Source organism: Lepidothrix coronata, unplaced genomic scaffold, assembly GCF_001604755.1.
Source record: "Lepidothrix coronata isolate B3197 unplaced genomic scaffold, Lepidothrix_coronata-1.0 Scaffold10, whole genome shotgun sequence".
Classification (NCBI taxonomy): Eukaryota; Metazoa; Chordata; class Aves; order Passeriformes; family Pipridae; genus Lepidothrix; species Lepidothrix coronata.
The window spans coordinates 8,270,306-8,293,513 of NW_016690190.1; the positions used below are offsets into that span (position 1 = coordinate 8,270,306).

The following is a 23,208-nucleotide window of genomic DNA, read 5'->3' on the forward strand; positions in this document are numbered from 1 at the left end:
GGGGCTGGGGCTGGGGCTGGGGCCGGGGGAGCGGCTGCGCGGCCGGGGGAGGGGAGGAGGGGGGCGAGCAGGGGAGGGGGAGGAAGGCTCCCCCGCCCTTGTCCGCGGGGCTGCCACAGAGCCACATCTCGGGGAGCGTGGCCCCGCCGCCTCCTGCCCCGCAGAACCCCCGTGGATGAAGCTGGCCGGGCTTGGGCAAGTCGCCCATGGACATGCCACAGCATCCCGGCAGCCACTCCATAAATGCTCTGCTTCCATAAAATCGGAAGTATTTCAGTCTACCCTGATCTCCCTAGGCTGACCAAGACAAAGGCCAGTTGGCCTGGCACAGAGCCTGCAGTGAAGCGCTCATGGCTCCTCATCTGTGCTGCTGGACACTCATCTGCCCCTACATTCGGTCTCTTGTAAGTAATTGTTCATCAAAGGAAGTGTCTTTGACCCCACCAATTTCCTGAGTTGAGCCAATCCACATGCTGAGAGCCCTGCCCAGCTTGCCATGATGGGACAGTGGCTTTAAATTGATGTGAATAATCCTAAAGTTCCTAATTCTGCTGAAAGCACCAATTGGGACCTTTATTGACTCACTAATAACGGCCTCAAATTGAGCTTGGCTGGCTGGATCTGCTCACCACCAGCACTAGTGACTTGGTACATCATGTTTCAAGGTAGCTTGATGCTCAGCATGACTAGTCTCTCATTCCTACCTGTGCCTGCCAGTGATGAGCCAGCTGCTGCCTGTCGATGACATGATGCCCATCAAATAAACTGTACCCCCACATGTCTGTATTAACCACACTTTGTGATAAAGATAAAAAATAGCTTGATTTTTGAACGTGTTGCTAAATCAACACATGAGCCTGAGCAAAACACAGATGCTTAGTACTGGGAAAGGGCATCCAGGACAGCAGTGACAACCATCTAAGACATGCTGGTGCAGGCTCCCTGAGAAGACCTACTCCAGTCAATGTCCCTGGCTGTTCCTGAAAACAACGAGAAATCAGTCTGGGGTACTAGGAGAATTCATGCTTAAACTTGAAACAAAGAAATAATTGAGAAAGGGAAGGGGAGAGCTTGAGCTGGGTTGACACAAAGATTTCTTTAGACACACAGCAATGGTCAGGAGGAAAAGCAGAGTAAGAAAAAGAGTCACAGCAAATGCATTGCTGCCAATGGAGCTTTGAGTGAGGGGCACAGTCAAATCAGTTTTCTAAAAGCATGGTCAAAACAGAGGGAAAAGGAGAAGGTAACTGGAGGCTATGCAAGCTTTAATGTAGTTACTTGGGCAGCACAGTACTGAACCAGTACCACCTCTAAATTGGGGTAGCAACACGCAGGTGTTCCCACAGTCTCCCACACCGGTTGCTGTCCTGCTTCTGAGTCCAGGCTGCTGCATCCCTGCTGCCGTAACCTGCATGACTGGGTTGCAGTTAAGATGGGGGACATCTATTTTCTGCTACACTCACATTATGTTTTCGATGCTTGGATACACTTGCCAAGGATCAGCCTTGCATCAGCACTACTCCTGTCATTGCCTTCCTCTAACTCACCTTGTCATCATATCTCGCATCAGAGGACACTGAACACGCATGCGCTCTCTTCCTAAGGGCTTTCTCGATAACTCCACATTTCCATTAGCAAATAAAAGTACTTCATTCTAAGAAGGTCAGTAATTATACCATATCATAAGGAACACGAGCATCCAAAAGAACAGTCTAGCCTGGAGGGTGGTGAATGGGCTGATGCATCCAAGCCTGGTGCCAGGATGGAGAACACGAAGCTTCACCCCAGGGCAAAACAGGCAGGACACCCACACAGATGTTCATGAAAGACCCAGGATGCAGCAGGCAGTACCACGAGCTTTGTAACTCTGAGAAGCATCACTGGCATTTGGAAATTTAGGATCAGGTGAGTCCAAGGAGGGCTGTTGCCATCTATTTTCCCAGCAGGTGACTGCGTGGCAGCCTGAGGCAAAGGACTTCTCACATCTGGCTTCCAATAGCCCTGTATTTAGTCCGAGCACCTCGTGGGCCTCTGCCAAGGTTCTTGGCCTGGGCATCACACCTCTGGCAGTCCTTCTGCCACATGAAGCCACAGGGCTGCCCTTCCCCAGGGGCTGCTCCCCATGATCCACATCCCACATCAATGCCTGAGAGGCACTGCCATGTTGCTGCCTCCATGGTGACGTAGGTGACACTAGTCCCTCTGCACTGTGGGGGCACACAGCAACCCATCACAGGAAAACAGCAAGATTTTGTGTGATGGAAGCAAGACAGCACCGCTCTCGGCCAAGCAGCTTAGCCTGCGCTCATTCAAGATGCAAGAAGACAGTGAATAGTGAGCCCCCCCTCCCCTTCTTTGCCAGACATGCTCCCACTGTGCTGGCTTTGCTCTCCAGCCTCTCAGGGTGTGTGGACTGTGTCAGGGATGAGAGCACTGCACCTGGGCTCTGCTGCCGAGCACTGTGTGTTTTGCTGGCAAGGCTTTGTCTCTCTGACAGACTTCGCTGCCAAAGAAAACCCCCTGACCACACAATTGCTTAGACTGCAATTTTTGCACAGCCCTGCCAACACTTCACTTGGGGCTCTGCGGATGGTCTCTGTTTTCTAGGGAGCACGAGGCTCGAGGCCAGGCCAAGGAGGATGATTCTGCCTGTGTCACTCTTTCATGTTTGAGCAGGGCCCAGTGCTCCTTGACAGATGTCTGAAGCTGCCCAGTTCAGGATGGCTCAGAGTGGCAGTAAGGGTTTGTGAGCACCAACTGTGCCTCCTAATTTGGTTTCCACCAAAAGGCTGGGCTAGATGGCAGTGAAAGTGTCTCTGGTCCAGGGCAGAGGATATAACCACTTTCTTACGTTCGGGATCCTGGCCTTTATCCAAGGTGGGCGTGTTCACCTGACACTTCTCAGGGCAAGCCAGTAGTTGTGTCACTGGCACGATTCATGTGTGGTCAGTCCTGAGAATTAACTCGATTGGTCTTGATCCTACCACATTCACCTATTCCACTGGAAGAAGAGTTTTCCTCTGGTATGAGAGGATGTGGAGTGAAAACCATGCATCCATCTGGGCTGCTCAGGGCAACAGCCCTCACGCTGAGAGGGCTGGTCCTGCCCTACTTGGGCAGCAGACAGTGACAGCTTTGCCTCATTGGCTCTCATCCTCTGGGTTTCCTGGGCAATGCATTCCCTGTGTGCCACAGGCTGGACATGCTCAATTTAGCTGCCCTGGCAGCCTGCCAAAGACACTCACACCTCCTCTGCTTTCAGTGGAGAAGCTTTGTTTCACAAAGGCTGTCCGGTGTCTGTCCCACCTGCTTGGGTAAGTGCAACTGGGTGGGGATCCCTGGGCTTTGGGAGGGATGGGCTGTTGCCCACAGCTGGTGTGCTGATCTGGGGAAATGGGCTCTGACATGGCAAGCAGGTGGTGTGGTGAGCCCCACCCAGGGGAGCTGGGGTGGAGCTGTGTGCTAAGTGAAGGGGCACCTCCTGCACTCCAGGATCACGGTCCTGCTGGGATAAGGCTGAGCAAGGCAAGAGGAGGCTTATGGAAACAGTTCTCCAGAGGCCAAAGGACACCTGCTGGGGCTGTGAAGGTCCCTGTGTCCAAGGTGGGCAGGTGGAAACAGGGACCTGCAGCTATAGGGAAGCTCTGAGCAGGCATGAGGGAGTACCAGGATGGAGGGTGGGAGCTCAAGGGCTTCCTTGGGGTGACCACAGGCCCCAGCACTGCAAACCCAACCCAAACAAATAGGTGAGAATAAGAAAAGAGCTTGTATGTGGGAAAGGAAGCAGAAATTGAAATTGTGCCTTAAAATGGGAGGGAGGGGAGAAATGTCTTCTACTTGAGAAGGCACTGAAGAGCTTTTTGTAGTACACTGTAGGATGAGATATGACAAGCTGATGCTTCCCGTGTGATCTGGTTATTTAATGCAATGTGCAGTCCTTGGAAGTGTTAGTGCTTAACTATTACTGTTAAAACACTAAAAAGCTAAACTATAAATAGCTTCTATAGCAGTTCCCAAGCTATGTTTCTGGGTTCTTTATGTATTGATGTGTATGTATACATATATTTGAAGGCAAGCAGCACACAACAGAGTTTTGTGAAACAGTCATACTGAATATCTGAAATGCTACCACTTCTAGTTTACACTACTGGTGGAAACAAGTAGTGTGCCCTCAAATATACCCCTGCTGGGGAAAGGCAAAACTTTCTTGAGGGCTGAACTCGGGAGGAAACAAAATAATGACTCAAGTTCTTGGGGGAAGGGAAAGAAAAAAGGAAAAAAAAAAAGAGGCAGATATATGCCTGAAAGAAAGACCAGAAACTAAATACCTAATTATACCCTGCAGTAAGCTGTCAGAAACTGGCAGCAGTGGGAGGGAAGGAGGCAAAGCTGATCTCAGTGAGTTTGAGCATAATCTGCTCTAACCATACTTAAAATGCCTTTTGTGTGGGAATGGAAGGTTCTGCTATTCTCTGACACATGCTTTGTACTGCACTTATCTAATCCATTCAAATGGTCAGGGCTGAAGTTACAGACAAGTGTAAAAGAGTCTCACCTGGCCAGCGCCAAAATTCAACGATGCCTCAGCTTCTGAATGCAGTCTTTGTAACTAAACTGCTGATCCAGTATTACAGTTCAGGGAACACAGATACTCTTCAAAAGGATATACAAGTCTAACAGTCTATTGCTTGTAATTACATTTCGGTTCAAAGAGTTTTCGATGCCAGCATAAAATGCCAAGACATTTCTTCCCATGCTTGTAGCAGGGCAGGGGTTTGGAGAGTGGATTTGGGGTTTGATCTTGTTATTTTGTACTTCCTCAGTCTTATCATTCAGTGTGTATTGAACTGACCCTGAGGAGAAAGTTCTTAGCAGTTGAACTGACTGAAAGGGAAAAGTGGGTTTGTCATAGTGAATTTAGAGACAAGTGTTTTATTGATGGAAGTTTGGTTCCTTGAGAACGTGTAGCTGCCTTGCTGGTGTGGGATTTTAAACTGATGCAGACTGGATCTATAAAGGTCTTAAAGTGCATAGTTTTCCTCAAGTTGACTGTGACAGTAAAAAACATAAAGACTTGTGCTTTTACAATTGGGGTGAGTAAGATTCAGTAATGGAAGGGTTTGGGCAGGCCCCCAAAGGCAACAGTTACCAGGGCGAGCAGGTAACTGCATAGCTTGTGTTCAAGGCCCACCAGTATCCACACACTAAGCACTTTTCAGGGGTTGCCCCGGTAGGCACTTCTCACAGCATTCACCTGAGAACAAACTCCAACTTAAATAGGGCTCCCAATCCTCTTTTTCCAGTTGGTCCTTCTTCAGTGTTTCACAGTGCTGGTGTTTAACTCTGCACCTTATGGTGGTTAAGGATTTCTGTGGGACTCTACCTTCCACCTAAGGCTGCCTCCAAGGGACACCTTAACCCCAGGCTGCCCTTTTGCTTTGACAACAGTGTAGTGATTAAAAGCATTCATCTGAGAGGATCGGGTTGTGATCTCTTTCTGCTTAACTAAATCTTGATATGACCTATCTTGGGTGTGTGATCCATCTACCAGAGTACTTGGTAAAAGGGGGATGCTGGTTAACACTTTTTATTATTACAGGTCAGGGACATAAGTCATTTCTCCAGGATGTAGAATATAATCCTATTCCTCTCTCTGCTAAGAATGGGAATCCTTGCCCAGTCCATCCAAAACTGCTTTATTGATTGTTGCTTTCAACATCAAGATCTCAGGACTCTACATCACGGTTGTTTTGCTGTCTAATGTGACTCCTGTGAGCTGTGAACTTTGTAGATGGAAAACTTTCTGATGGAATATGCTATAAGAACAATGCAAGTGAATTGGCTGTTCCTAGATCATTAAAAATTACTGTTTCCACCTGGAAGCCTTAATTTTCCATTTGCTGTAGTCAGTGGACACTTTTGGCTTTAATCCAAAAGTTAATACACGTCCCCCTAATTCCTCACCTTTTTTAAAAGGTACCAAAGCACGGCTCTTGTCAAACAAGTTGGGTTTCTTTTACGATCACAAAGGATTTAACATTGAGTCAAGTAAGCTTCCAGTGATAAGGATGGCTTTCCCTAAGTCCTTAGGCTTGTTGTTCATCTGCAATAGCAGATTAGGTTGGTGGCATCAAGCTTGTGGTTTCCCCGCACAGTAGACATAATCATCACAAACAACTGCTTAGGTCAGGTCACAACTACCTGCCTACCCTGAAAGTATCTCACATATAGGTGGCATCCCAAAATTCATCTTGACTGTGAACAGTCACAGCTTATGATGTGTCCTTTCCCCACCTCTACAGAGTAGGTTGCACTCATCTCACCTGACTATGGCAGATGTAGAGTTCACAAGAGATTACAATTTGGCTCAGACTAAAGAATTGCTGGAGAGGTATCTTTTAGGGTAGTCCCCTCAAGAAAATCTGATAACAGCTTGATGAACACACAAAAAACCACCAGCATTTGCCCTAATAATCTTCTGGGGCAAAGATGTGAAAGAGACCAGGACAATAATCATTAAATGTACACACAGCAAGTTAAAATTTATTTCAAAGAAAACATCTTTTATTATTTTATATATGTTCTAGATCAAAGTAGCAACTCTGGAACTGCATTGAAATTAACATGAAATCTAAAATAATCACAGCTTCTGATCTCTCTGAATGATATGTAATCACTCTGCTACAGTGCACAGGACACAATCTGAAACATTACCCATTTATTAAAGGGAGAAAGACATGGCAGGATTAAGATTGGAAGAAAGGGAACAGTAGTGCTATATGACTCCCTGAATGCCATGTTAGTAGTTGCATGTGTCCTGTGGAATAAAGGAATTGACTTCTCTGGCCACGATGTTATTGCATGACATAAAAGCTCTCTACTTCAGATCCAAAACAAGGTCTATCCCCCTTGGTTCCTTCCTGCTGTTCTCAGCTGCATACTCCCTTTAAGCTTGACTTAAACCTGTTCATCTTTGGAAGATGGAGTTGTCATGATTAGGTCTTCACCCTGTTTGTTGTATAGGGCAGTGCACCACATAAATATTAAGGTACGGGATCAGCAGTGAAGTCCCCTCTCCAGCTTGGTCCCATAATCCGCACAGAAGTGCAGTATGCTTGCTCCAAATAGAGAAATATGGCCTCAGAAATACCACTTCTGTGCAATACGTGAGACAAAGGAAGAGTTTTGTTCCGGCCACACTCGAAGCTAATTCCAGGAAGCTACAGTTCCAAGGAAAAAAGATTTCACTGAATTCTAGCAGTAACAGATGTCTATAAATGAACTGCAGATAAGCTAGATGCCTGCACAGCACTCTAGCACAAAACTCGTGGAACAGAAGAGACCTGGCAAACACTTCCATTAACAGAGACCTTCCAGAATCAAATCAGTGTCTAACAGCAGCTGGAAAAGCCAGATTTCTTACTCCATCCACTGGGTCCATGCAATTCCTAGGCAGGGACTTGGACAAAGTGCACTGTTTTAAGGAGCTGAGAAAGAGAAGAGGGGAAAGGTCTTCGTGTTGCTCAGATCAAGGGTTTGGCTAATTAGTGCACAGAGCAACAAGCAAAGTCTTTTATGAAACCTTACTTGGTAAAAATTGGGGAAAGGGTACGAGATTCTTCTAGATTCCCTCTCCTCCCTTCTGTCCAATTTCAACTCGCAAGCAAAGCATTTCTTAAATTTCTTATCACTGAAGTTCCTCCTACGCATTTTTAAGACTCCCAGAAGACTGTTTCAACACTAACATGGTGAAAAAAAACAAATCCAGAGCTAAAAGCAGATTTGGAAGCTGAAGCAGATTCACATCAGTCAGCTCACCTCCCTCCACTGCTATTCCAAAGATGGAGATGCCTGGCTCACTCTCTGTGCAAACGCAAACCTCTTCCTGTCTTGAAAGAGGTGCTACCTCCCTCCTCCTGCTACCTACCTCGCTTCTGGCTGGGATGTGCCATGCATGTTGATAGGAAATTACTGCTTGGGATTTCTCACCCCTAAGGGAAGGCCGGTTCAGCAGCACCTGGTCTTTTGAGTAACCAGCACCTGTCCACCAGGTGGACAGACCTCGGTATTTCAGCTGGAAAGTGCCTACCACATGCAGGGTGTGGCTCACATTTACTGCCAGCAACCAGCCCAATACTGCAAGCAAAGGGAGCATTCCTCTTTCTGCATCAGATGGTACCTCTGAAAAGCAAGCCTGAGGGACACTGGAGCTAGTTTATGAATAAATGTGTTTTGGACCTCCAGTTCCAGGCTTTGCACTCTGGGCCTACAGCACAACTGTGATTGTGGAGATGCACTGAAAGCTAAAAGGACCTTCCTTATGTTGTATGTGAAGTCCTTCCCTGTGCTAACTCTTCTGGATACTGGAGACAGGCCCTTGTCTTGTGCAACTGGATGAAATGGTAATTCTCTCCAGTGAAAGGGAAGGATTATGTGTTTCTCACATTACAGCTGCTTTTAGAAGTAGCCAAGTGATTCTTGCCCTGATGAGACAAAGGAGGACAACCCCAAACAGTGCTAAGAGAGGAAGAAACTTCCCACTATGGATTTCACAGGAGGAAAATTCATGCAAAGAGAGATTTTTCTGCCCCAATTCATAAAGTAAGGGACAGAGAAAGAAGCCACAGAGAAGGACTTCTTGTGCCTGGGTCACTGACAGAGCATCCAGTCCTCTTCAAGATGCAGAGTCTGGCACAACAAAAGAACAGAGCCTGCACTGCAGTGACCTTCTTGGAATACACATAAGTATTGAGAGGACGGAGAGCTGCTGAAGCAGAACTTCAGTGCACATGGATGCTGAGACTTGAATTAAGAACTCAAACTTCTGTGCAGAACATTTTGTTTGTACCCTGTGTATGGAGCTGCCTGGTAAAGCAGGAGGGAGGGAAGAAGAGGCAGAGCAGATCTATTTCTGATCTTTCAGTGTTGTGTGAGATGAGTAGAACTAGGAACACCAACTCAGTTGTGTTGGCTCCAAGGCTTTTCACCATATGCACAGACTGATACGTGCTTCTAAAATCACAATGCTCCTCTAGAATTAAGATACTCTTTGCTGGGCCAATCTTTCACATGAGTTTCTCATGCAATCCTTGCTCATCTTCTTTGTAATGTCTACAGAGACACAAGTCTTGATCTTTCTCTGGACAGCCTAAGCTAAGAGAACAGAGGCAAAAGAAGGTGGATGTTGTTAGGGACACGGAAATGTTCCTGGGCAGGCAAGTTCCAGTTGCTAATTCATGTTAGGGGGACTCTACCTGCATGTTAAAGAAAGAGGAGGGAACAGAGGTCAGACCATACGCATATCCCTGAGCTGCAAATCACATGAGAGGAAAAAAAGAAGTGAAATACGGAGAGACATTTGTATTCTTAAAGATGAAGACTGGGGATTTGGGACTTTGGTACCATCCTGGCTTGATCTTCTTTTTAAATCCTTGCATGTAAGGAAGGAGCAAAAGTGGACTGTGACTCTTTCTGTTTAACCTTTGTTCCAGTGAAGGGCTCCTCTTAGAAGCTGTGCCAGCTGGAGCAGGTGGGTGTTTGTTGCAACAGTTGGGATCAGGGCGGGTGCCAAAAGAGCCTCTTGCTGCAGCACTGAGTCCTGGGCAAAGACAACTTTGGAAATTCAGACTCTGTGGTAGTTTCCTCTGCTTCTGAGAGCAGGCTGCTGGCTCCCTAGTGGGATGTGAAAAGGTAGGAGTGTTCACAGAATGCTAAATAGGCAGAAGCGAACAATATAACTTTCACCTCAACCCTGCAGCAAGTTGCTCTGGCTACTGCAGCTTCCTTTGAGGGGCCTTGCCTCTCCATAGCTGCCAGAGGACTGCAAAAGAGGACTTTGTTTCAGACTGACAGTGATGCAGTGGCAAATCCCCGAGCAAACAGAATTTGTTAAAGTCCATAGGCACTTATTCTTTACAAGGAGAATGTTAAGACTTAAAGCCTTCTCTTGGCACAGTGCCACCACAGCACAGCTTCTGGTGTGCTCGTGTCACAGACTGGACAAACAGCACACTGCAGGAATGGTACAGTGGCTGATGGGAGCTCCTTCCATGGGAAAGAGCTTCATCCTCAAATACACTGAGAGGAGGAGGGTGGGCTTGCCTGATCTTCACACACAAAGGGGGGAAAAGAAAGAACTGATAGCTGAACAAAACTGGGATTGCTGGGACAAGCCTTCTCCCTATACCCTGTTTCCACTATGGCTCAATTATTGATGTACCGTCACAGTCAAAAGCCTGTGGGCAGCTGTCAGGATTGCAGAGGAGTATCAATAAAAGTAAGGGGCTTTTAGTGCTTTAGTTTTCTTTCACGTTGTCTAGATCAGATCACTCCAGGTCTCTCCCCATTCTTCCCCTCTTCCCTTTCCAGTACATAAAATCCCTTACAGCAGATCTTTGGGCACACCTGTCTCGGCCCCTAGCTCCAGTTCTCTTTCTTGAAAGCAAGTTGCACAGCATCATTCACATCCTGCACTATGTAAGACGCCTCCACCAGGCTGGGATCAAAGCAGAAGTCCCGATGTCCATGGAACACTGCCTCGGTCGTGCACTGCTCTGTTTTGCTGGGAACACCGTTGTCGTGGCGGTAGACCCCAGTGCAGACCAGAATCGAATTGCAGCTCTCCACTGAACTGTTGCAGTCCTTCCTCAGCTCCAGGTAATCCTCAGTTTGGGGACTGGCTGCCTGTGGGTTCCTCTTCCCCTCAGCCCGGACCTGGTTCTGCTGAGCTGACTTGAGGTAGTTGTTGTAGAGGTTTGCCCCATAGACGTCAGACATAGGGTTATCCCTGGATAAGGTCACAGTGCGAAACAGGAATGAGAAACTAGCCCATGCATCTCTCTCTGGCTCTGGCAGATTGGGATTAAGAAAGCACTGAAGGAGGAAGGGGTGTGAGATATTCACTAAGAACAAGAGGATCACCCAGACTGGGCTAGTGAATCCACCCCCCAGTGTGTCCTGTTCAGGCCACATGCTTCACAAACATCTTCCGAACACGTCAGAAGCACCCCACATCATTTTCAGCCATTACTGTGTTGTGTTCCCTACGTTTCCAAAGTGTTTGGCCTAACTGGGCTAATGGTGGTACATCTGAGTCTCTTAACTTTGTCTTCAGTCACCACTCTACACACACGCTGCATCCTACAGCAAACAGCTCTCCCAGGCTGACAGGGTCCTTCAAAATATTGGAAGTGTAGGATGTGAAAAGCTAGTAAGCCTCTGTTCCAGGACGTGAGGCTCCAGAGACACCATGGGGATTTTGGTATTAATTTTAGAAGTATCCAGACCAAAAAAAAAAAAAAAAAAAAAAAAAAAAAAAAAAAAAAAAAAAAAACACAAACCAAAGAAACCCCAAAACTCTAAAGAGAAGTCAGTGTGCAACTCCCTAAGGAAAGCAGCAGGAAAAAGAGTCTCTTACCCAACTGCATAGAGGCGTCGGATGGGAGCCTTCCAGCCCTGTTTCTCTGCCTGCTGCTTGATCAAGTACTCGGCGTAGCGGTAGGTGACTGTGCTGGGTTTGCCAATCAGCGCCTCGTACTTCAGCTCCCTGCCCGTCACCTTCTTGTAGATGTCCTCCAAGCAGAGAAGGAAAGTGCCATGGCCGAACCTGCTCCAGAAAGGACATCATCAGTGTCCCCAGTCATGCCCCTGAAGTAGCAAGCACTCCTTGGTGAGGAGAACCACCTGCTGTAGCCAGGTTAACGCCTCGTCTGGATGTGGTGTCTACCCACACACACACCTCCACAGGCAGTGGTCTGGCTTTTGCTTCTTGAAAGCTTTAGGCTTTGTTTCTCGTGCAGCTTTCATGTCTCTGCTGCTAATTACACCAGACAATCAAACTTTTAAAACATTCAAATGCTAAAAAAATGCAGTAGGAAAAGATCATCTGCAGGAGAGGTATATGGAATAGTCTAAACCAAGCATCACACATGCTTTTCACCTGGGCATCTTGGCTTCAGCCATCCACAGGAGATCCATGTTGCAGGCCAGGATAGGCAGATGGGGGTATGGTACATCTTGCGGCTCTGCCCCGGGGTTCCCGTTGCTCAAGAGTACATCAATAATAAGTTGCAGGCTTGTCTCCCACCTCACCGGCTCACCAAACAGAATCACCCCTGGAAGATTTCAAGAGATGTTTGGAAACTCACAGCATCCAAGTATAGGACCCACTACCAAAAGCCACCCACTAACGAAACCACTCCTCTGCTGGGATGCTCTGGTGAGTACAGCCACCACTGGAACACAGCTGGTGCCAGGGCTCCAGTCTGGGTACCACTGCATCATGTGCACCACTAGTCCCAGATACTGGAGCATGGCAGAGAGAAAAGCTGGCTTTGCTTTTACCCAGATTGTACTTCATACTGCATGAGAGCAGCGAGGCTGCCTCCCGACTGTATCCTCTGAGTATGCTGCCCGTGGATACCAGTGAGCCAACAGCACGTCATCAGCTCCCATCCCAGCTGGCCTGCCTTGCTGTTAGTTCTGCTGGCTGTTCATATGTAAACAGAGGCTCCTGCTTACCTTCTATAGTGGGGAAGCCAGTGGTTGGAGGAGGCTGCCAGAAGAAAACAGAAGGCTGGGTTAGTAATGCAAAACCCAGTGCCATCTCCAAAACAAAACTAAAAATGCTTCCTTTGAACCTGCCAAAGCAGTTCCACAAAAAGGCAGGGCAAGGCCACCTGGAATCCTGAAGAAAGATTTCCCTCACCTCCCCCCTACCATCCCAGACAGGATTTCCGGGATGCAGACCTTGCACTCCTGTCTCAGAGCTGGAGATGTCAACCAAACCGTCTTACCCTTCACTGCAAGGAACAGCAATGGAAGACAGGCACGGCACGAGAAACACGAGGGGAAAGTCACTGCCCCTCCTGCAGGAGCCAAGGCTGTGAAGAGCAGAGAGATGCTGGCTGCTCAGCATCAGTCCCAGGCTCTCACTACGGGGAGCCACTGGCAGCCAGCTGCTCCGTGCCTTTGCAGCCTCTCTGCCCTGTCCATGCAGCCCCACTGCACCAGACCACCCCTTCTACTGACGCTTCAGGAAATTACCAGTTCTTTTGGCCTCCGGCTCTGATCCACCATGTCTAACAGGGGATATGCCTTCCTCAGCGCCTCTATGGTGACCACGTGCTTGAACCCCAGGCTATTTCAGACCATCAAGGAATGTTGTGGAGACTGTTGAGGGTTTTTTTAAGTTACTTGCAAAAGCATCTATAGGATTAAGGAATATGAGTCCTAGTGACAGATCAGTTATTTAATGTGGTAACGCATAACCTCATGGCTTTCAGTCACGCTGTGCTTCAACCTGTTGATAGCCCTAAAGGTTACAACTAAGAAAAACAGACTGGGGTGATTCATCAGCAATCCCTGGAACTGGGCAAAGAGCAGAGACCACCACTCCAAGCCTTGGTCAGCTCAGCTGGTGCAAGGAAAATGGTCTGTGCTGATAAAATTACACAAGCCAAGCATGAGTTACATCTGCTTGCAGAACACCCTGCCCTTGGCTCCTCTATGGGCCTCAGGGAAACACATGTTTTTATAACAAATGAAGTTAAATGTTGAGTACAGAGTGTGCCCCTGGTGTAGAGGCTGAGATGCTGTCAACACTGCAGGCAGTTATTACCTCCTTGCAGACATGTCTGACCTGCTGTTCCCCCACCTCAGCCAGGCAATATGCATGTGGAATTGTCATTTAGACCACTTCCCTGTACTGGGATGCTCTAACTCTAATGATATTTCATAGAATCATAGAATGGTTTGGGTTGGAAGGGACTTTAAAGATCAACTAGTTCCAACGACCCTGCCACGGGCAGGGACACCTTCCACTAGACCAGGCTGCCCAAAGCCCCATCATATCTAAGTTCCTTTAATTGCTGTCAGTTGAGGGTGATCTCTAATGGGCTTTGCCAAGAAAGAACAGGAGGAGCACAACTTCATCTCAAAAGTGAGACAGGCCCAAAGCTGATGGAGTCCTCACAGTGACATCCCACCAACTGGAACAGCAACCACAGGAAAGGTAATCAGCGTGAGTTAATCAGCATGACAACCTAAAAACTGAATAAAGGCAGCCAGGAGGTGACCAAGATGGAGTTATTGCCTCCCCCTGAGCCGCTCCACGAGGATGACCAACGACCTTTCTGTCTCCTCGTGGTTCTACAAGCTGACTGAGTGCCAGGGGCAGCAGCACGGCAGGAGCAGCAGCCTTTAGCTGGGAAGCTGCAGCAGAAAAGGAAGAGCACCATGAGGCACACGGAGCAAAGGATACTTGTGGGCAATCTCCTCCACGGGCCCCTGCCCGGCCACCAGCATGCACTTCTGGTGGAACTGACTGAAGAGCTGCAGGGGGCTGTGGGACAGAATCACCTGCTCCGGAGACACCTGGGGGAGGGTGGAGAGGATGGCTGGGAACCGCAAGTAAGATTTCTCCCCCCTCCTCCCTGCGGTCGGGTCGCATCGCTGCCACCTGCCCCTCTCCGAGGCAAAGCCAAGCACTCGGAGTGATTCCCTGCCGGGGCACTCGCGCAGGATGTGCTCCCTCCTCCCGGCGCTCCGCTTCAACGCCGGGAGCGCTCCCCCAGCCCCGTCACCTTTACCTGCATCTCCAGCGCCCGGGACAGCTCTTGGGCCTTGTCCGAGCGCAGGCAGTTCCCGGCGTTGGTCAGGAAGACGACGGGCACCCGGAGCCTCCCGCTGCCGTCCGCCAGCCTCTGGAAGGCGCGGCGGGCGGCGGGCACGGGCTGGCTGCCCCGCACCAGCACCCCGTCCACGTCGAACAGGAACCCGAAGGCCGGCGGCTGCAAGGCGAGCGGAGCGGACGGTCACACCGGGGAGCCCTCCCTGCGCCGTCCCCCTCCCCGGCCCCTCGCCCCCGGCGCCGCTCACCCACCCGGGCGGCGGCGCAGACCCCGCGGGCGGGCGGCCCCGCGGCGCGGAGCAGCGCCCGGCCGGCCCGCAGGCACCCGCGCAGCGCCATCCCGCCCGCTGCGACCTCGGGGCACTGCCCGGACTACAGCTCCCAGAGAGACCCGGGGCCCGGAGGGGAGGGACCGGGGCGGAGGGAGGGCGGGCGCGGCGGAGGATGGTGCATCCTGCCGGCACCGCGGTCCCGGGGAAGGGGGCTGCCGGCGGCGGGGTGTCCCGCCTGCTTCGGGGCGAAGGAGGGTTGTGGTTTTGGGGGCGAGCTGGGAGAGAAGCACCGAGGCTGGCGGGGCGCGACCCTGGAGAGGAAAAGGGGGTGAAGGGGATACAAGCAGCCCAGCCATGGGAGAGGCAAAATCTCTGCAGAGGAAAGGTTTGGGAGCAAAAGGCTTAGACCCCTACAGAGCAATCACACCGGGTTTATCTCAGCCCTTCACAAAATCAAAGAACAGGAGTCCCTCGGTCTGTGAGTGAAATCGCTCCAGTGCTGTACAGCCCGGTCCTCCTGGCTGCACAGGCATCTCCCCATAGTCTGTTTTCAGTCTAAGGTGGTTACAGCTTACCCTGCCCGCAGCGTGCGTGCCGAGGGGCTGCACTGCAACTTGTTACCTCTGCCAGCTGACCAGGGGAGTGATTGTCCCCCTGGTACTCAGCACTGGTGAGGCCACACCTCAAGTGCTGTGTCCACTTCTGGGTCCCTCAAAATCAGGAAAGACACTGATGTACTGGAGTGTGTCCAGAGAAGGACAACAAAGCTGCTGAAGGGTCTAGAGGATAAGTCCTGTGAGGAGCACCTGAGGGAGGTGGGGGAGGTTTAGCCTAGAGAAGAGGAGGCTCGGGGGAGACCTTATTGCTCTCTACAACTGCCTGAAAGGAGGTTGTAGCGAGGTAGGGTCGGCCTCTTCTCCCAGGCAACTGGTGATGGGACAAGAGGCCATGGCCTCAAGCTGTGCCAGGGGGAAACAGGCTGGGCATCAGGGAGCATTTCTTCACTGAAAGGGTGGTCAGGCATTGGAAAGGACTGCTCAGGGAGGTAGTGGAATCACCCTCCCTGGAGATGTTCAAGATGTGACTGGACATGGCACTCAGTGCCGTGGTCTAGTTGACAAGGTCAAAGGTTGGACTTTGTCTTGGAAGTGTGATTCTGTGAGTTGCTGCCCTGCCTTTGCTCAGTCTTTTCTCTGTAAAGCCAAGTCCTGTGGTCCTCTTCCCACAGATCATAAAGTTTTCTAAAACTCTGGTCATCTTTTATGTTCTCCGATGGACTGCCTCCCTCTTTCCTGTGCCATGAGAAAGAAGCCTTGACGCTGACTTCAGCTGAGGCCCTTCCAGACCTGGGGAAAGTGAAAGGTTCACTTCACAGTCATGGAGATGAAACAATGTTTGTTTGCTTTCTGGATGGGCTCAAGGTCTCCTGACTCGCTCTGATAGGGCAGGTTTAACATGTACGACTTTAGGCATCAATTACCCAAACAATGTAATTGTTTGTTTTTATGCTTCCATTGCCTTGAACACCAACCTTAATTTGTTTTTGACCCATTTTAACACCCGGAGACCTTTCTGCAGAGCTATTAAAGCACTGGCAACTCAGCGTTATACATTTGTACAGATGGTTATTCCTCCTTAAGTGCCTTTGCCTTAACTGAATTACCTACCATTTATTTTATGTAATTTCCTCAACCTGCCAGGATGGCTTTAATTTCTCGCAAGTGTTTGCAGTTTCTCCTGCTCTGGCAAAATTTATGCTGGCCTTGGAGATGTTACTGAAAGTATTAAGTTCCCTGCAGAACTGGGCTTCAAACCTTCTTCCACTAGCACGAGGCAGGCAGCTGCAGCTAGTTTGAAGTATGCCTTCTCAACTGTGTAGAAACCAGAGACCCCCAACCCACACCTCCCTTGGCTACCCATGAAAAATAAAGTCAGAGAGAGGGGCAAAGACTTTCTGAAGTTAATGACAAACACAAGAGCCTTGTCTCGAATGTTTCTCAGCTATCCACCAAGACAGCCACTCCCGGCAGAGTGAAAATGTGATTGATTTGCTGTGATTTCTGCTTAGAGTATTGGCTAATGTGAGTTTATGGCCTTTTAACGATACAACCACTTGCAAGTTAGGTGGGTTGTTTTGGTTCCTGGTCTCAGTGCCTCTGAGACCGAACTGCATTGCAGGGGTCTTGTCCGTCCCTTCTTTGTAAGTGTAAGGATACTTTTAGTCCTTTTTTTCCCCATCCTGAGACTTGCGAAGCAGCCGTGAGAGACATCCAGCCAGTTCCCTATCGCAGAGAGAATGTCATTGTAAAAGAAAAAAAAAAAAAAAGAAACGGTTTAGTCTATTTAAACATCCTGAAGTTCGGGGGGTTTTGGGGCGTGGGTTTTATCCTCCCCACTCCGTGCGGGTTTTTATCCCGCTGTGCCGGCTCTTCCCGCGGATCCCTGCGGGAGGCGCTCCTGCTCCACGGCGCGGGCGGGCCCGCAGCGCTCACCTGCGGGAATCCCCCGCACCCCGCCAAAGCTCGGGGGGCTCCTGGCAGGGTGAGGAGTGCGGCTGGGGGATGTGGGGTCAGGCTGGGGGCCGAGGGTGTTGTTCTGATCCCAAGTGAACTCTGGGGGTACCCGCCGTCGAGGAGGTGCCCCCGAGGTGTGCGTGTGTGCGCCCCGGCGGGCTGGCAGGGCTGCCGTGTTTATTTTTCCAAGGAAGGCCGCCCAACAGGCTGAAGTGCTTATTTTTAAACCAGCCCGGAGGGAGTTTGCCAGCAGTCGGGCACAGGCTGAGCCTGGCAGGGACCGACAGCGGCACGGCTGCCAAGCACCGCGCTCTGCCTCGGCTGCTGAGCCCCTCCCGGCACCGCGGGCAGACTTTAGCCCATCGTCCCTGTGCTAAATGCCCGGTTGTGTAATTTTCCCTTCAAGAGTTGAGGCTTTTCTCTGTGGTTCTACTAGGAGCTCCCCATTTTGCGTGCTATATACATGGATGGACCTCGTGATTTCTTCTGCGGCCACATCTGGCAACAGACATATCCCCAGATACCCCTAGGGATCGCCTGTCTGCCCTTCTCACACCAGCCCACAGGAGACTCCCTCTTCTTCCCCTGTCTACACCGTGCTTAGATGTTTATCCCACCCCCTTTCATAGCTGACTATGAAGACAAGCAAAACAGGCAGTTGCCCACAGCCTTCTCCCGTGGGTCCCTGTGTAAACTTTGCAGCTCTGTTTTCTCTGGACTCACAGTCCTGTCATCACCCCCCTCTTCCTGACCTTCTAACATCCCCCTCGAAAGTAGATGCACCTTCCATCTCTTTTCTTACCGCAGAGGGTCTAATGGCCTGAACCGACCCTCCCCCCACGGTTTATCTCTTCTCTTTCCCTGCTGCAGCCTGCTCATGAAATGATGGACAAGCTAAAGGTTGAGAAAATACAGTAAAATGCCTTTCTTATCCTGTAATGACCAAGGGGGGAGGACACAGCCTGATAAAAATGACAAGCCAGAAGAATTGAGAGCCAGACCCTTCACCTGCCTGTCCCTCAGTGCACAGAAAACACTTGATAGTCCTGCTGTGATTGCAACTGCTGCAAGCCCGGGAAGAAAGGAATTAAGTACTGAGCCAATTAGAACTGTAAGTTTCTGTCCAAAGAAATGTCTTTCTGCTACCTGTGAAGAGGCTAATTCAGAGATTAATATAGGAAGAAAACCTTGAAGCAGGCTGAGCACTGGAAGCTGGCGGAAAATGCATCTGTAACCCTGTGTTTTATGGCCAGAGGGCTTTGCTTAGCATGTGGAATCTGTGTAGTCCCACTGCAGTGATGGAGGCTCACATGACATACAGACCCAGCTGCTCGCTTGGGCCTATCTCCATTTTCAACCACTCACTTTATTCCTCTGTTTTTATTGGCATGATTTTTGACAGCAACCACTAGGGCTGGATCAGCCATTTCCTGGCAGTGATTGACCAGGAGGCAAACATTTCATTCTCTGAATTGCCCCAAAGGCAGTCTAAGATGCTCTGCAGCAAACACTGCTAGACCTGTGTGCTGCAAACAAAGCTCCATCCACCTCCCATTTAAACAAATTGAACCTGAAGAGGCCACAGGGAGAGACAAATGGGGGAGATAACAGGCATAAGGCTTGATGTATTCTTATGGATGCTTGAAGTAACCCTCACAGAAACCCCCATGGATTTTCTACTCTCATTCCTTGCTCCTGAGTCTGGATGGAGACGAGGGGGAGGGCTCTTTTTGCCTCTTTATGTCTGCCCTACTCAGCCTCCCATCACCCTTGTGTCTGTCTCCACCTCTTTCATCCCAGATATTGAAGTTCTCTGGCTACTCCTTTCTTCCCATGCCCACCACCAGCATTTGGGGCAAAGAGCCTCAGGTTGTTGTACCATGTAGTTACCCGGTGCTCCACAAGGCACTTGCCAGATTCAGAAAGAATAGGGTGATCACATAGCATTTACTCTTTTCCTTGTTTTCCTCCATTAAAACCCTGCTAAAAGGAGGGTGAATGACCTTCAGTAGTTCCTCTACTTTCCCATGCTGTAACCACCACATAGATAGTACAAAACTGTCATGGGACGAGAGGTAGCACAAGGAAATCTGTCTGTCGGGTGGTCTCTGTATGAAGACACAGCCCTGAGCTGGATGCATCTGTGAAGGCATTTCAGACTCCCTGATAACTCTATGCCAGGCTGAGTGATGTGAAAAATCCCCCTCCACTGCACATTCCAGATTAAAACCTCACATCAAATCCAGGTATCCTCTGTTCTTTTTGGTGGGGGAAGAAAAAAAAAGGAAGGAAAAATAACCCCCACATTTTAAATGGGTTTAAAAATTTAATTATAGACTATGTTCTGAAAGCGACAGGCAAGAAAGCATCATATGTGATGTGTTTGCCAACAAATGTGAGCAGGGAGCCAAGGTATGGGGATAGACTGGCAGCAAAACCCTTGAAAGAGGGCCCTGCAGCCAAATTTACCCAAAGCTTTGAGGCCGAATAGATGGATCTTTTATAACTGCTGTGGTCCAGCCTAAATCCCTCCTTTTTTGCGTGCCTGGAGTTAGAGAGGTGAGGATGCAATTTGGGTTTCTCAGTTTGCACCGTTCTCAGAACTAAGGCCACTCCAAGGAAGTGCTGATCCCCAGCAGCAAAGCAGGCTGGCCCTCCTTCTCTCACACTTGCTTAGGCCCCGTATATGGTTGAAGCCCATCTGCTGCCAGAGGACTCTTGGGAAGCCCCAGTCACCACACATGGCAATGCCCCGTTCAAGGAGGGATCCAAGGAAGGCCACACCACTGGAGTGAGGCCCCTCTGTATGGTTCAGGTTTACATTTAAACATACATATATAACCAGGACAGAAAAGTTTCTTCTCTCTGCCCAAAGCTAAGATGGATCCCTTCAGCAGAAGTGCAGTCACTAGACTAGTCACAAATGCAGACATAGTCCTGTAGAGTTGTTGCACCTTTCTGAGGGCTTCATCTGAAAGTCATCTCAGACCTGTACAATCCTGTGATTTCTGTAGAAACCTGTTTCTGCTGTAATCCTGAACAGCATCACTCACTGGTGGCTCCAGATACTTGGCTGCAAAGTAGGTAAATGGCCAAGTGCACAACAGGCTTTTCTTAGGAAGGCAACAACAGGTAAACTGATTCCAGCAGGCATTTGGCAAATTAGGATCTATCCCTGCAACTATTGCAGTTAATGAGGAGGGAGGAGAACCAAAGAGTAGTTTGAGCCCTCAAGGCATCCCATGCAGGAAGAGCTGAAAGCTTTCTACTGTAATAGTAAAGGAAGGGACTTAGGTCAACCTGTGTTGAGGAACTCACCTCCTCACACAATGGCTTTGTAATGATTAGCTTCACCTTGGCAGCAAAGAGGCTTATTTAAGGGAGAATCAGCTCGCGGCAAATAAGGATCTTTGTCCATCCACATATAGCAATGCTGAAAGATCAGGTTGCTCAGAGGCTTTGGGTCATTGGTTAGCAGCCATTGCACTTGCTTGCAGCAGTTCTCCTCAGCAGCATTACAAATAAGGCATTTCCCAAGTCAGCATTTATAGCCTGGCCATGACCAAAGCCTACCTTGGGGACTTTAGACTGAGCTCTGTATGCAACACCCATGGAGGAGGAGGAGGGAAAGTGGCTCTACTCTGGCTCCTCCTCCGGTGTAAAGCTTCTTCCAGGACCAAAGCTGCATCAAGGCCCAGGAAAGGTCAGCCTGCCAAAAAGCATCTGCTGGTGCTCTGAGAGAGGTTGTGGAGGAATGTGGGCAGAGAAAGCTGGACTACAGGCAGCTGTGGCTGGAAAGGGCTGGGGATGTGAGGCACTTAATTCCACCCCCCCCAGCAGCCTCCCCGATATCAAGGGGTGTGACTGGGTTCTCTCTTTTTGCTTTCTTTGGTTTGTGTTGCTGGCTTCTGCAATGCACACACCTGTGGTTTGTTGTGGTTTTATTTTTTTTCTGTGGTGGGGGGTTTGTAGTGTGTTCGTTGTTTTGTTTTTTTTTTCCTCTGAGATAACTAGAGATGAAGTTGCAGCCTGTGAAATGTGGGCAATTTAACACGGGATGCAGGGGCTGTGCAGCTTGATCCACTTCTATAGTAAGTGTATTTGCCTCCTGCTAAGGTGTTTCAACCAAGGTCAGTGGAAATAAGCACTATGGCCAGGCAGCTTGAGACAATTAGCAGAAAGCCTAAAGGAGCCAATTTGCCCAAGCTGGTCAGATCAGGAAACAACAGTCCTTGCAAGTCTGTGGCTCAGAGGAGGGACTTGTCTTTCAGCAGGAATTTTTGTCAATTCTCCCTTGGCTGATGCAAACCAGCATAACTGTACTGAAGTCAAAGAGAAATGCTGTTTGATCCTGGCTGCATGTTTGGGGTATCTGTGCTGAATGACTTTGCTGCATTTATTTAGCATCCTGATTAGGATTTCTTTTTTTTTAAACCTCTCTGCAACTAGTTCTCCTCCTGTTATTTTTGGTAATGCTAAGAAAGGGAATTCCCTTGTCCAAAGACTATTTATTGTGTAGTTGTTTTTTGCCAAAGAGCTGGAAGTCACAGGGGTCCAAATGAGCACTGTGGATATACACAGTGGGAGAGCAGTTCTCCACCAAGGTGAAAATCTGCCTGACAGGCTGGATAAGGATACATTTGCACTCTGAGTCAGGCAACAAAGACTGGTCAGGCAACAAAGACTGGTCGTGGAACCCCCAAAAAATCACAAGGTGTTTCCTATAAATGCAGAGGCCTGTGTTAAGATGGCCTTGTGTGGGGGGACAGTTTTAATTAAGCTGGATCTGGGAAGCCAGGATGTTTTTTCCTCAGATGAAACGTGTTTTGGCTTCCTTTTGACCGGAGGACAGGAAAAGATTTTGAAGTAAAAAAAGCTATTGGCAACTCAGACGCCTCTTTTTGGCATTATGATCACTGTGCAACCAGGCTTAAATGTTCTGGGAGCAAGTTCCATCAGCTTGTTTCCAGCCATGGTAGAGCCTGAAATAGCAAACATCAGACCTATGACTGGTTCTTCGACCTAGCAGTGCTATTTTGGCAGCAGGCCCAGGGTTAAACGTAACGAGAGTCATTTTCAGTCCTTGCTCTCCTGAAGGTCAGTGGCCCAAATGGTTGGATGTTTGTCTGAGCTGTTTCCGGACAAGGTCTGCATTTTGTAACGATAAGGCGAAATTCAGAGATCCTCATGTTGCCAATCTCCTGCTAACCCTAATTGGAAAGCATATTTTTCCTGAATAAGGATGTCAGGATTTGGTCATTGGCAATTTTTAACTGTTTTGACTATTTTGAGTGGGGCGGTCTTTTGTGGTTGATACAAAGGCTCACTGCTCCCTTTTACCTCCAGTCCATGACTTTCACAGAACAGCTCACCTCATTCTCAGTTTTAAGCCCATTAAGCCTGGCTTACCAGAGTCGCCCACTGCCAGGTAAGACTTCGAGGTTCATTCATCTGCTCAGGTCACATGGAAGAAGCAGTCTCCCTCCTAGCAATCGCTCTGGCTTGCCAAATGCCTTCTGAGACGAGTCTTGTACTCTCTAAAGCTCCCTTAAAAAGCTATCAGAGAGATCAGCCACAAATTGGTCCCATTTTTTCTGCCAGACCTCTTTGGCCTTGGCTTTCTCATCCGGTAGCATGGCACTGTATCTGTGAGGAGGAGAAAAGTCAGTGTCAGACAGGAGTCAAGGGGGCAGCTATTTCAAGATCAACACCAAAATGAAAAGGCAGGAAACAGCAACATGTTAACCCTTGCAGGACATGCCTGCACCGCTCAGAGTGACACAGTGTAAAGAGC

At 49.2% G+C, this 23,208-nt stretch overlaps 2 protein-coding genes across 5 annotated transcripts in view; both read right to left on the reverse strand.

Annotated features, from left to right (window-relative positions):
- Positions 1–6,516: 6,516 nt before the first annotated feature.
- On the reverse strand, positions 6,517–14,968 carry CECR5 (cat eye syndrome chromosome region, candidate 5). The gene is made up of 8 exons (XM_017804611.1): positions 14,882–14,968; positions 14,589–14,789; positions 14,261–14,373; positions 13,045–13,138; positions 12,520–12,553; positions 11,939–12,113; positions 11,417–11,605; positions 6,517–10,786 (listed from the first exon to the last, which is right to left on the reverse strand). The coding sequence occupies exons 1-8, from the start codon at positions 14,966–14,968 to the stop codon at positions 10,417–10,419; spliced, it is 1,263 nt and encodes a 420-aa protein (XP_017660100.1). The 3' UTR covers positions 6,517–10,416.
- Positions 14,969–16,019: 1,051 nt separating this feature from the next.
- CECR1 (cat eye syndrome chromosome region, candidate 1) overlaps positions 16,020–23,208 on the reverse strand; it is a 54,719-nt gene continuing 47,530 nt past the window's right edge. For 2 of the 4 annotated variants that reach the window (XM_017804767.1, XM_017804766.1), the window contains exon 10: positions 19,559–23,060. In XM_017804767.1, the coding sequence (XP_017660256.1) occupies positions 22,952–23,060 (109 nt within the window). In that variant the 3' untranslated portion in view covers positions 19,559–22,951. Of the gene's footprint in view, positions 17,184–19,558; positions 23,061–23,208 lie in introns of those variants that run through there. The other 2 variants (XR_001873106.1, XM_017804768.1) reach the window with 2 other exon arrangements.

Bases quoted from the DNA above. Each gene is read 5' to 3' on its own strand.
- CECR5 (XM_017804611.1), bottom strand. From the start codon at position 14,968: ATGGCGCTGCGCGGGTGCCTGCGGGCCGGCCGGGCGCTGCTCCGCGCC. The intron at 14,790-14,881 runs GTGGGTGAGCGG...CTCGCCTTGCAG, and splicing joins GGGTCTGCGCCGCCGCCCGG to CCGCCGGCCTTCGGGTTCCT. The intron at 12,114-12,519 runs GTAAGCAGGAGC...GAAATCTTCCAG, and splicing joins TGGCTTCCCCACTATAGAAG to GGGTGATTCTGTTTGGTGAG.